Below are 12,508 nucleotides of genomic sequence, written 5' to 3' on the forward strand. Positions count from 1 at the left end.
ATATATATGTAAAATATACGTAAAGTATATATATATAATATATAGCTTAATTAACATATATATGTATTAAAAATAATGATAATTAAATAAGATATACTATTAAATCGATTTCATGTTTTAGAAATGCACAAGTTCCAAGCAATCAACACCCCTATTAAAGGGGTGCCATTAGCACTCCCCAAAAAAATGATGGACCCAACAACTCGTGCGTTTGTCGGACCCAATCGTCAAATATTCACATGTTTCACCTTTTTAATGTTTTTGTCAATATCTAGCATTTATTTTTCTATTATATTATAAAGCATTTCATAAAAAATCTTAAAAATTGTTCTTTACACATGAAGTACTGTTTATTAATACGTATTACTTAAAGTTTAATACTACAAGTAAATTGTGCGTAAGTATAATTTATTAAAGCTCTATTTTTTTAATTTGTATAACTAATTGCAGATAAATATAATTAAATACATGATAAACATTTTATTTTAAATATAAAAAATCTAAAATATAATTAGGATAATCATTGAGTTCTAGCAGAATCATTATCTATATAAAAATTATATTGTTAAGCCAACAATAAATTACTTAGCTGACCTAAATTAAATTATAATAAAAAAATTGAATCAAAGAAATTGTATAAAAAACTAGAACTTTTAAATAGTTAATTTGATATTAATATCGATATATTTTTTGAAAATTTTATAATATCGTCAAATTTAATTTTATCCAAAAGTAAAAACATTATCTTTCTCAAAACCACATAAACCTTATTATATCAACAGAGACAAAAAATAAAACGAAACATTAAAATAAAGATGTATTCCGCTTTATTGTGCGAGTACCTTTCTAGTAAGAATAATGCATATGCGGATTTTTGTTTTAGAACCCATAAAATTATAATAATCTTGATAACTGGTGTATCATATGTTATTTTACATGTTTTCATTTTTCATTTACTGCTTGGGTTTAGTGTATATATTGATTTAATATTTTTTTTTTTTTGCAATGTGTTTGTTTCATAATGTGAACATTTTTTATACGTCTGTGAAACAAAAAATACAACCAAAAAGTTTAAAACTGTTAACTGAATACATATGAACAAAAAAAACATTATAAAACAAATATATGTTAATTAATATATTAAATTCTAGTCATAGATAAAAAATAATAATGTGAAAATAAGTGAAACAATACCTTATTCTAATAGTTTTTACGGTTATCACAATATATAGATTCTCAAAATATTAAACCCCCTGATGCATATTATATGATTTATATTGATAGATGTAGTTAAACACGATAAATCTCTATCCCGATATATGGCTCAGGCCTATGAATGTTTCGTGTTAACACTTGTTTCAATTTATTTTAGTATCGCGTTTCTTTTAAGCAACCACGTAAGGTCTCATATCGGTTGGGAGGGGGAGCAAAGATTTGTCTTATAAGGGACTAGATACCTCCTCTATCATATATGTTTTAGAACACTTGAGTCTAAATATGGACAAAGAAGACAATATTTGATTTTGAAGTGTTACAATAAGTTTGTAGAACGTTTTAAAACGTTTAAAATTTAAAATAAAGTATCATATTAACTATTTTATTGGACACTTTTGACAACTATCTGTACTTTTCAATGGGGGTGTTCGCAGTATTAATTATCCAATAACAAACTTATTTAACTGATCTTCTTAAAATATAAATTTAGAGAGCTGTTTTCAAATCATTTGAAATCCACAAAAAAAATTCACAAAATTAAGATAGAGAAAACAAAATTTATCTTAACAGTCAGACATTTTTTAATGTTTTCTGAAAAAACGAGGATATAAATAGAGATAGAGGCATCAATTATTGGGTTCTTTTTAACATTTATCATCAAATGAAAAAAATCCCACCTTTTTTTAATGTTTAAAATTGTATGTTCACATTATTATCTATCTATATTATATTATAAAATATTTGACAAAAACTCTTAAAAACCATTTTTTATGCATAAAGTATTGTTTATTAATGCATATTACTTCAAACTCAATATTGCAAGTAGATTGTGGATAATTACAACTTATTAAAGCTCCATATATGAATTTGTGTAACTAACTGCAGATAAACATATTCAAATACAAGATAAACATCTCATTTTAAATATAAAAAATCTAAAATATAATTAGAATAATCTTTAAAAATAAATTACTTTGTTATTAAATCCAAATTAACTTATAATAAAAAATTGAATTAAAAAAGTTACACAAAAAATTGAAAACTATTAAATAGTTAATTTGATACTAATATCGATTTATTTTTTTCAAATTTTTATCTTATCTTCAAATTTATATTTCATTCAAAAATAAAAACATTATCGATAGAGACAAAGAATTAGAATTGAACATTAAAATGAAGATTTATCTCGTTGCATTGCACGAATAGCCCTTCTAATTATTATTAAATACTCGTTTCGTTCTATATCAAATGTTTATATTATTATTTTAATTTTTCTCAAAATAAATGTTATTTTTTTTAAAAGTAAAAATTTACTTTATCATTTTACCCAACTTAGTTGGTTTAGGCTGGACCCTCTTCATTCAGTATCAACTCCCTCCTAAATATGTATAATAGATGTAGGTTCATTTAGCAACAGTTGTTGAATAGTTTGATCCAGAATATTTAAGAAGCTCTGTATGATGTAATACAAAATAAAATAAGGTTGTTTTGTAATCATTTTGAATGACAACAAATTACCATTTTAGTCATCTGTATGTTCTAAGTACCAAAAGACCTTTCGTCCATATCATCTTGATCGCCACCCTCAATTTCTTCTCGTCCCTCGACAATAGATCCAAGTGGAATAAATCAAGTGTAATCAAGTTACAACCAAGTAATAATCAAATGTGTTTCAGCTTTTGAAGTGTAACCTTTAGCAAAATTGATGATGACATGGACCAGAAACCAACAGTTTTCAGCAAACAAAATCAATACACATGATTTCAACAGATTGTAGAAAATCAGCAGAAATGATTCAGAGGGTTTTAGAACTATTGAGAGACAGACCTTTTTATTGTCAGCAATATTCACCTCTTAATGATTCAGATACTGCCAGATAGGTTTGGGAAGCTCTTGGAGGCGACAGAGCGAGACCGGCCTAGACAAGGTAAACATGGAAAAAATAGAGCTTTGAATCATATGGCTTGGCCCTGGATGAAAAATCGTTCAGAGGATTTCGTCACCATTAAGAGCCTTCATTTGTTTTTGCAAACAACATTTACCTCTACGCGATTCAGAGGCTGCCTCTTAATAACACTGTTAAGAAGCAAACAAACAACCCTAAAGTATTTTGAGAAGTGTATGAGTTTATTTGTTTTATTTGTTTATAAGACAGGTACAACCCACAAAAGCATATATCATCCAAACCAGTAAACGAGCACCTCAGATAAACGAACATAAAAGACTCAAAGAAAAGACTTCAGATTTTCATTAAAAAGAAAGAATTGGTGTACATATAAAATCATACACACAAATATATCATTTCTCTTATGACAAAGAAGCCTGAGACGACTAGAATATGGAGAGAAGAACTCATTAGAAACAAAAATGTGGACATACATTGAAATCAATATACAAACTAAAACCAACTTTTTTGTCATCTAACCAGCTGCAAYGGAACACATCGTCACTTTAACGATCTTTTTTTTTTAAACGAGATCATCGATTGCATCAAGATTCATAAGCAAGAATATGGTATCGATCTCGACCTCTTTTGTGTCGATCATGGATACAGTTGGCCTTTCGAGAATGCATCTGAAACGTCAAATAACTTAACCCAGGTTAGTATAAGAGTTCCGGGAAGATATTTATTCAAGATTTCTTGAAACTTGAGCATTCCAATGAACGAAATACTTGATTTGGAAGATAGTATGGTTCCAAGATTGAGTTTTGAAACTAAATTACACCTTTTTAATCTATAGCGTGTAGCTCAGTTCGTAAAGAGGTGGGGTGATTTTGCCCAAATATAAGACATGTCATGGATTCAATCCCATCCCCCCACTGAGTGAGCCAAAAAAATGTCCCCTCCCATTGGTGTCCTTGTAGGAGAGTTCCATGTGGGGCCGGTTGGGGTTGCCATTAATCAACTTTTTGCCCAAATTACATTTTTTACGGTAGAGGTTAGGTCTGCATACATCTTACCTCTCCCCAGATCCCACACCTTCAGATGGGATATATTGGGTTGGTTTGGTTAACTAGGAGCAAAATCCTGGTGTCTGTCTTGTCTTGATCTTCTGCATAAACACATATTTCTTCATGTAAAGTAGGAGGTTAGGTTTCATTCGTTTATACTGTTCCTTTTTGGTTTTTGATTCTCATTTCATTGGCCCAAATCATCATTTCGTAGAAGTAAACAGGATCGTAGTCATGTCTTCAATTTCTAGTGTCATATAAAACAGGACCCACAAAATGAAAATGCTAAACGATCTAATCGAATCGAATCAAAAGCATTGGCAATATATATCGGTTCAGGGCAAGGTGGTTGGTTTGATAAGAATCTCAGGGTCAAGAGATATTATGAACTATGAACTTTGGGGTTTTACTTGTGCCCGTCCTAATTTGGTATGCTGACATAACTAGAAGGAACTGGATTGGACAGGACCGGACCGTCAAGAGTGAGGTAGAACAGGATTGGACAAACAGGAGTGAGATAGGTAGGTGAAAAAATTGTGGAAGGTTTTAGGGTTTTAATTTAACATGGGTATTCTTGTAATTTACCAATCTTGACTCGTCTCCTATTCTTGTTCCGCCTATTTTGGTAGGACAAAAAAAATGCATTTTTGTCTCAATCAGTTCCCTTCTATCCCAGCCTAATGTCACGCCAAACGTGGGACCCAATAAGTTTTTGTTCTGTCATGTCCCGTTTAGTGTACCAAATGCATCCTTAGCGGACAACATTATCCTAAAGCTCCAAATACRGAAACAGCCTTCAAGGATCTAGCTGACTACAAGTCTAGATTATCCACTCGTCCGTTCTTGATTCGGTTGTTCTGTTTTTAGTAGTTCTGTTTGGGAGATTAGATCAAGATCATTACTGATAGAAACWGCCTCCACATATAGACAGTTAAAAGTGAAGTGATCAATCTTTGATCAGGAACATTCATCATTATGCATAATAATGATGCAAGGGAAAGTTTAAATGAGACCCATAAATATTTTGAGAGCTTACAACCAATTATTTCATGTATTATTCATTATGAATAACCCTTAATAGTGATATTCAATATCAAACTTTTATTTTTCATGATATCATGCACTTTCATCATGAATACCATGCATTTTCATCATGAATAACTATCAAGATATTCAGTTATTCATCATGAATAATTGATTCACAGGTTCTCAGAATATTTATGGTTCTCATTTAAACTTTCCACTAATGATCTATTTCCATACCGAACAGATTATGCTACAATAAATGTGGAGTACTATCCACTTACCTTAATTTTGTTGAAGAATGCAGCTTCAAGCGACCAATTGGCATCTTCTATCAAACCTAATCCTCCGCAAATCTTGAAGGTGATGCGCTATTTCTTGAATAAATTCTATACCCCCGTTAGCCTGGAGCGTGTTACAAGCATGCTCAAGGAAATCCCGATCAGCCTCAAGTGCTTCCAATCGCTCATTAAGATCTGCAATTTCATTCTCAAGGATACCCACATCAACTTTCTTGGATCCATTTGATGTCGATGAATCTTTATGTTTCGATTGAGTTCCGTTATCAGCTTGAAGATCTTCAAGATTCTCTATTTCAGTATGTATATTACCATTAGATTTCCCAATGGATGTGTGTTGATCACTAGAAACTTGGTTAAACTTCGTTTCCAGCTCCGATAAACACTGTAAAATGTATCTTTTTTCGTCCTGAAGGTCTAAAACCGGAGCTTTTCTAGATTTCGAGTCGAAAGTAGAAATTTTGGCATCTGTTTTCCCATTTCCCAGATGATTTTTTTGGAAATTTTCAGTTTCAACCATCGGATTCCCCATAAACAATTCTTCATCGTAGCGGCTTCTAAAATATTCCAACTCAGCTTCCAAATCTTGGATTTCTTTATCTTTCTCAGCAACGAGATCGTTAGCCTTATCTAGAGCTTCCATATCGTACTCCGCCTGCTCGTCCATCATTCTCAAGTACTGCAAGGCTTCCATATGGAGAGCCGCTTTCTCTTCCTGCAGCCTCGTGATCATGGCCATTGCCTCGTCTGCAGCTACTGCAGCAGCGCTTCTCTCTTCCTCTAGTTCCATATGTAACAAATGCAACCGTTCACGATCATGCTCCACCTGTCGTTTTAGCTTGTCCACCACACTTTCACCCTCGATGTCACTCACACTAGCTGCAGGAGATTCATAACCATCGCTTTTATCTGAAGAACTGGATGCCTTGTGATCATTATTAACCCCATCAGRTTTCGATAAATCCCTTTTGATGTCGGTTGATGAAGGCAAATCTTGATTAGAACCCCTTGATGGTGATGATCTTTCATTCTTGCTGACTTCTGGAAGACTATTTCCGTTTAGAACATCATCGGCAGATAACTTTCTCTGATCAAGAGTGCTGCCCGAATCTTGTGGCACTGATGGTCCAGAATCGTCCCTAAAATGGAGTTCTAGGTGCCCAATTGCATCTTCATTAGAAACCCTTGATATTAATGACCTTTCTTGTGGCACTGATGGTGCAGAAACGTCTCTAGAATGGAGTTCTACGTGCCCAATTGAATCTTGAATAGAACCCTTTGATGTTGATGACCTTTCTTGCACAGATGGTGCAGAAACGTCTCTAGAATGGAGTTCTACGTGCCCGATTGAATCTTGAATAGAACCCTTTGATGTTGAACACCGTTCTTGTGGCACTGATGGTACAGAAACGTCCCTAGAATGGAGTTCTGCATGGTTAAATTCTTTCGGTCCATGCCCAATTGGATCTTTGGATGCCAAAGATGCAGGAATTGGCGTACTTTCACTATGATGCCCGTCTAGAATTGAAGTCTCACGATCAGAGACACCATGGGAACGTTTTGCTCGAGTCCGATCTTGTTTCTGACCACTAGTGCCATGTATAGCTCGAGTCTGATCTTTGGAACCCCTTTTTCTGTGAACAACAACAGCTTTCGGAACATTTTTAGATACTGGGATATCAAATTCAGAATCGGAATCCGAATAGAAGCTATCCTCGGACATTATCAGAACATGTTTAGAAACTGGGATTTCACACTCGGAATCCGAATTGAACCTAACACAGCCAGAATCAGATAACGTGTCCATATCCATATTCCCGCTGATATTATTCTCAACATGGCAAGGGGTTGAATTTCCCGAAATCTTATCCCGCACCCTCTTGAAATGATTCCGGCGGCGAAACCGACCACGGCCTGTAACCCGTGGCAACGGAGGTTTCATGGTTACTCTCACAGGTCCCAATCGAACTGAACCTGATTGCAATCTTCTACCAATCGGCTTCGGTTTCCAATATGTTTCACAACATGAACACAAGCCAGAACTCGAAGGCGAACGAACAAAATTCTTATTCAAATACGATTTCTGGTACCCTTTTGCCCCAATTTTACAATTCATTATCGACATGAAACAATCATCACACATTTCTCTTGCATCTGCAAGCTTATCATGGAGGTCACAAGATATCAAAGACGAAACCTCGGCTCGATGTTGATGGCAGAACAAACTCAAATAGGATCCGCGCTTTTCGTTACCGAAAAAGTGATCAAGCCTCAAGCAAAACATACAAGGGGATTGTAATTCACAGTGGTGTGCGAATTTGGTGAGGAGATAAGCCAATGCAGCATCGAGAAGCATTAGAAACATTAAGAACCATTCGCAGGCGGCCATGGATAAATGATACATGAATCCCTTTGAGGCAGCCATACGTGCATTCGAAACCAAACCTTTTTACTCCCAAAATGGAAATGGATTTGATTGAGCTCAAGAGTGGCTTCTGATAAATTTTGCACGAAAAACTGCCTCAATTGAGATCAATCAAATTCCATAAATAGGAGTTAAAGGCTGTAAGAAATCAGAAACAAATAGCGAAATCATTACGAATGAATTGTTATCAATCAACAGTAATTAATCGAATCGCTTAAATCACTTTATAACAAAAAAAAAAACTACGAAACCGAAAACAACCCTAATTGAATTCGAACAGTTAAACTACTGTTGGCGATCAAATGACCTCCACAATGAATGAGAAATGGTGAAAATTGAGAAGAATGAATACCTGGAAAATGCAGGTTGAGGAAGGAAGCAATCGGAGATGGAAGGGACGGCAGGTAGGAGGTGAAATAGGGGGGGAATGAAATGAAGAAGGGAATGATTGGATTGGATTGGATGGTAGGAGAATCTAAGGTGAAGAAGAGGTTAATTTGTGCCCTGAAATTAAGTTAAGCATTTGATTTTTTCAACTTGAAGAAGAACCTGATACCCGCCATGGCAGACATGTTCTTGGGGCGTGTTTTTTTCCCTATCGATGCATGTGTAATGTGTAGTTTTAATACCATCCATCCCCAATTGTGGATCAAATATCATCATCTCTCTCAATAATTTACTTATAATCAATGTTTGTCTATACATACATGTGTTATACACCCACCCACATGTACACGTAATAATCAAAACTTTTATAAAATTAAATTGACGATTAAGATTGAGTTGTATTGGTTGTACAAATGTAAAATGTTGCATAATAACGCATCTCTCTCTCTATATATATATATATATATGTATACATAGATGAACGATCAAATGCAAACCACATAATTTGTACAAACCATGCAAACCACCCTCATCCATCGATTTCATTGTTTAATCTTATGAAATTGTTTCATGTAATACTTTTTTTTATTAAGTTGTTTCATATATGGTTATGAAATTGTTTCATATAATAGTTAATGGAATTTTAATGAAACTTATGTATTTCTCTAAAATTAAAATAATGAAGATGATAATATCTATGATTAACAACCTCTTATAATTACAAAAAAAAAAATGAACAAAATGAAAAATTATGATTGGTTGAATGAGGTTTGTACGGTTTGCAAAGTAAACCTCATATATATATATATATATATATATAGGKTATATTTCTTTTACAACCTTGTGTATTTGTACAACCCTTGCAACCCAATTAATTGAGATATTTATAGAATTAATGGGAGTTCATTTATTATGATTTAAATATTTATGGAATATGAATAGAGTTCATTAATTATAATTAATACTTTATATTAGGAAACAATCAAAACTTTTATGAAATCACATATTCATCAAATGAAATGGACGGTTGAGATTGAGTTGTATTGGTTGCACAAATGTTAAGGATTGTATAATAACCAACCTCTATATATATATATATATATATAGGTGCAGATTCAAACGAAAACCCCTATGATTTACGAGAACGCAAGAACAACCCAATAACCTCAAACTTTTTTGATAAATAAATTAACTTATATTAAATAATAATAAATTAATAAGGACGGAAATGTAATTAAATAATTTTTATAATTTTTATTTTATTTTAATTAATTATAATTATTCTTTTTTTTTTTTCTGCACGTTCATTTCCACTATCTTCTCTTCCCTTGTGATAATCTATTCTCTTCTCTTGTGATAATTGTGTGATTGTGTAACCATAACCTATCGAAACCATAATCAATCTAGTGTAACCATAACTTATCGAAACCATGAGTAATCGTTGTTATAAATGTGTGATTGTCTAATCCTAACCTATCGAAACCATNGTTGTTATAAATGTGTGATTGTCTAATCCTAACCTATCGAAACCATCTGAAATCGTTGTGATAAATGTGTGATTGTCTAACCCTAACCGATCAGAACCATGATCAAATCGAGTGCGTTGTTATGATAGTGATATCACATGATTATCACACTCATATCACACCAAATCGTTTAGTGGATTTCGCTCGTAATCATTATGATAAATGTGTGATTGTCTAATCATAACCTATCGAAACCATCCGAAATCGTTGTGATAAATGTGTGATTGTCTAACCCTAACCGATCGAAACCATGATCAAATCGAGTGCGTTGTTATGATAGTGATATCACATGATTATCACACTCATATCACATGATTATCACACCTAGTCTAATCATAACCTATCGAAACCATACGAAATCATTGTGATAATGTCTAACATAACCCATTGAAACCATGATCAAGTCGAGTGACATTGATATCACATGATTATCACAACTAATCAATTAAAAACATGTTCAAAACGAGTAATTGTGAAAGATATCTTGAATAAACTTCTTCTTGTTGTTCGATTGTTGCATGTAATAGCTTCTCTTTGATCGATTAGGGTTCGTGTGTTCTTGGTCGATCACTGTTGTTTTGTGATTTGATGTTACGACTTCTAAGTCTTCTTGAATTCTTAATTGTTTATTAGATAATGATAATCATGATCGTGTAATCATGTTAAAAGATTTGATGATATCATTTACATTATTACCTTTTTAATTTTAATATTTTTTGAATCTTTTTAAATTTCAGTTTTAATTTTAAAAATATTTTAATTTTATTTTTTATCACAATATGAGGTTATTGGATTGTTCTTGCGTTCTCGTAAATCACAGGGCTTCTCGTTTGAACCCTTCCCTATATATATATATAGAGAGAGAGAGAGAGGGTTATAATATGTTACAATCAACATTAAATAATTTTAGATGGAATATAAATATATATGCATTTATATATTTAAAAAAAAACCTTCAAGTTGCAGCAAAAGTTATTGATTATGGTTGGTTAGTTATAAATACATCTTGCTATCAAACTTAAAATTGATACATCACAATRCTATACCCATTTAAACCATTTGGGATACAATTATTTCATACTTTATATGCTTTGTAACTTCAAAGTTTTATAGGTAACTCAGGTATCAAAAATTAATCCATACATTTATGATTATCAGATATATTTACTGAATCAAATACATCTGGTTGACATTTTAGATAATAATAAATACTGAGTGGATTTATTAAACTGAACCAACACTGTCTAATTAATYTGGTTTGGTCAATATGACATTTCAGGATTAGATTAAAGGATTGAACAAAAATAATAATGAAAGACGAGGGACTTGAAATCGTTATCAGTCAGGAACATTAGGTTTTGGTGAAAATTTCTGTTTCCATTCTTATGGTTTTGAAATTGCAGTTTTCATCCTTACGATTAATAATTCATTACCTTTTTTGTCCTTATGATTTAAAATTTATTGTTTTTTTTTTTATGTTTCTATAGTTTATAATTCATTTGTATTTTAGTTGATACCAGTTTTTTACGGCACTCAAAACTAGGACCGAACACCAAATCGTATGTACAAGTTCGGTACCTGTTTGGTTTCCGTTTCGGTTTCGGGACGGGAAAATCGGTATTATRACCACTTAAGACCTAATTATGAAAGTGGGTTAAGAAACAATCAAAAGTTCATGATATTTCAAATATGYATCAAAACCAATCGTAAAAGTTCGATAATCAAAATTACATGATGTTTGAATCGAGAATTTGTTGTAAAATTGGAACTGATAACCGAACCGATTACATGCATACGGTACMTGTTCGATTCGGGAATATAGTCCTCGGGTCTCATTCTTATTTTCGTCCCTCATACTTAAAAGTAGTGTTTTGTGTTTAAGRACAAARWTTGAAATGAATTACAAACCATAARRTTGAAAACCATAGAAATAAAATCCGTAATTTCTAATAAACCATAARGAMTAAAAACWTAATTTATTCAAATAATAATTTCATTGTATGTTAATGTAACTATATATACTCAAATAAAATAAAAATAAAAAWAWKRAAATTCTATTTATAAATAATGTTAATATAGTTATTAATTAAATAAATTTTGAACCAATCAAATTGCTTCAATTTAGTAYAATTTGTTTATAGTGGTAGTTTATTATACAATTTCATTTGTACAACCATTTCAACTCAATTTCAACCYTTTATTTAATCTAATGAATATCTGATTCTATAAATACATTAGATTTTTTTTTCTTATGTAAAACGTTGATCATGGTTAATAAACTTTAATTATTTTCCGTAAATATATAAATCATAATAAATGAACTCTYATTAGTTTCATAATATCTCAATTAATATCTTWTAATCAAGGGTARAATTGRAAARTGGGTACTTACTTTTGAAAATGGAYACTTACTATAAGACAGATGGAGTATATTTTTAACATGATACCATTCGTTTTTGGGTGGTAGGAACATTGATTGTGTCGACCCCTCAAGATGTTTCATTAATGGATGCTYGAAGAGGAGTCAAAATGTTCTTCAAAGTCTCGGTTCCTGTATGATAATTTCTCAGTGTTTATGCGCTTTAAGATGCGTTGGCACATTACATTATGCTTCATTTCTCCTACAATAAATATCCATAACRAAAAAGGCACACGGTTTTAGAAATGTGATATTATTATGT

The 12,508-nt window shown here is 32.1% G+C and overlaps 1 protein-coding gene across 1 annotated transcript; it reads right to left on the reverse strand.

Annotated features, from left to right (window-relative positions):
* Positions 1-3,448: 3,448 nt before the first annotated feature.
* LOC112512187 (probable myosin-binding protein 4) lies at positions 3,449-7,914 on the reverse strand. Its single transcript, XM_025118053.1, has 2 exons — positions 5,475-7,914; positions 3,449-3,789 (listed from the first exon to the last, which is right to left on the reverse strand). Exon 1 carries the CDS (start codon positions 7,912-7,914, stop codon positions 5,500-5,502), a length of 2,415 nt encoding a protein of 804 aa, XP_024973821.1. The 3' UTR covers positions 3,449-3,789; positions 5,475-5,499.
* Between the last annotated feature and the right edge of the window lie 4,594 nt (positions 7,915-12,508).

The sequence above is a fragment of the Cynara cardunculus genome, assembly GCF_001531365.2.
Source record: "Cynara cardunculus var. scolymus isolate 2C chromosome LG 5, CcrdV1, whole genome shotgun sequence".
NCBI lineage: Eukaryota > Viridiplantae > Streptophyta > Magnoliopsida > Asterales > Asteraceae > Cynara > Cynara cardunculus.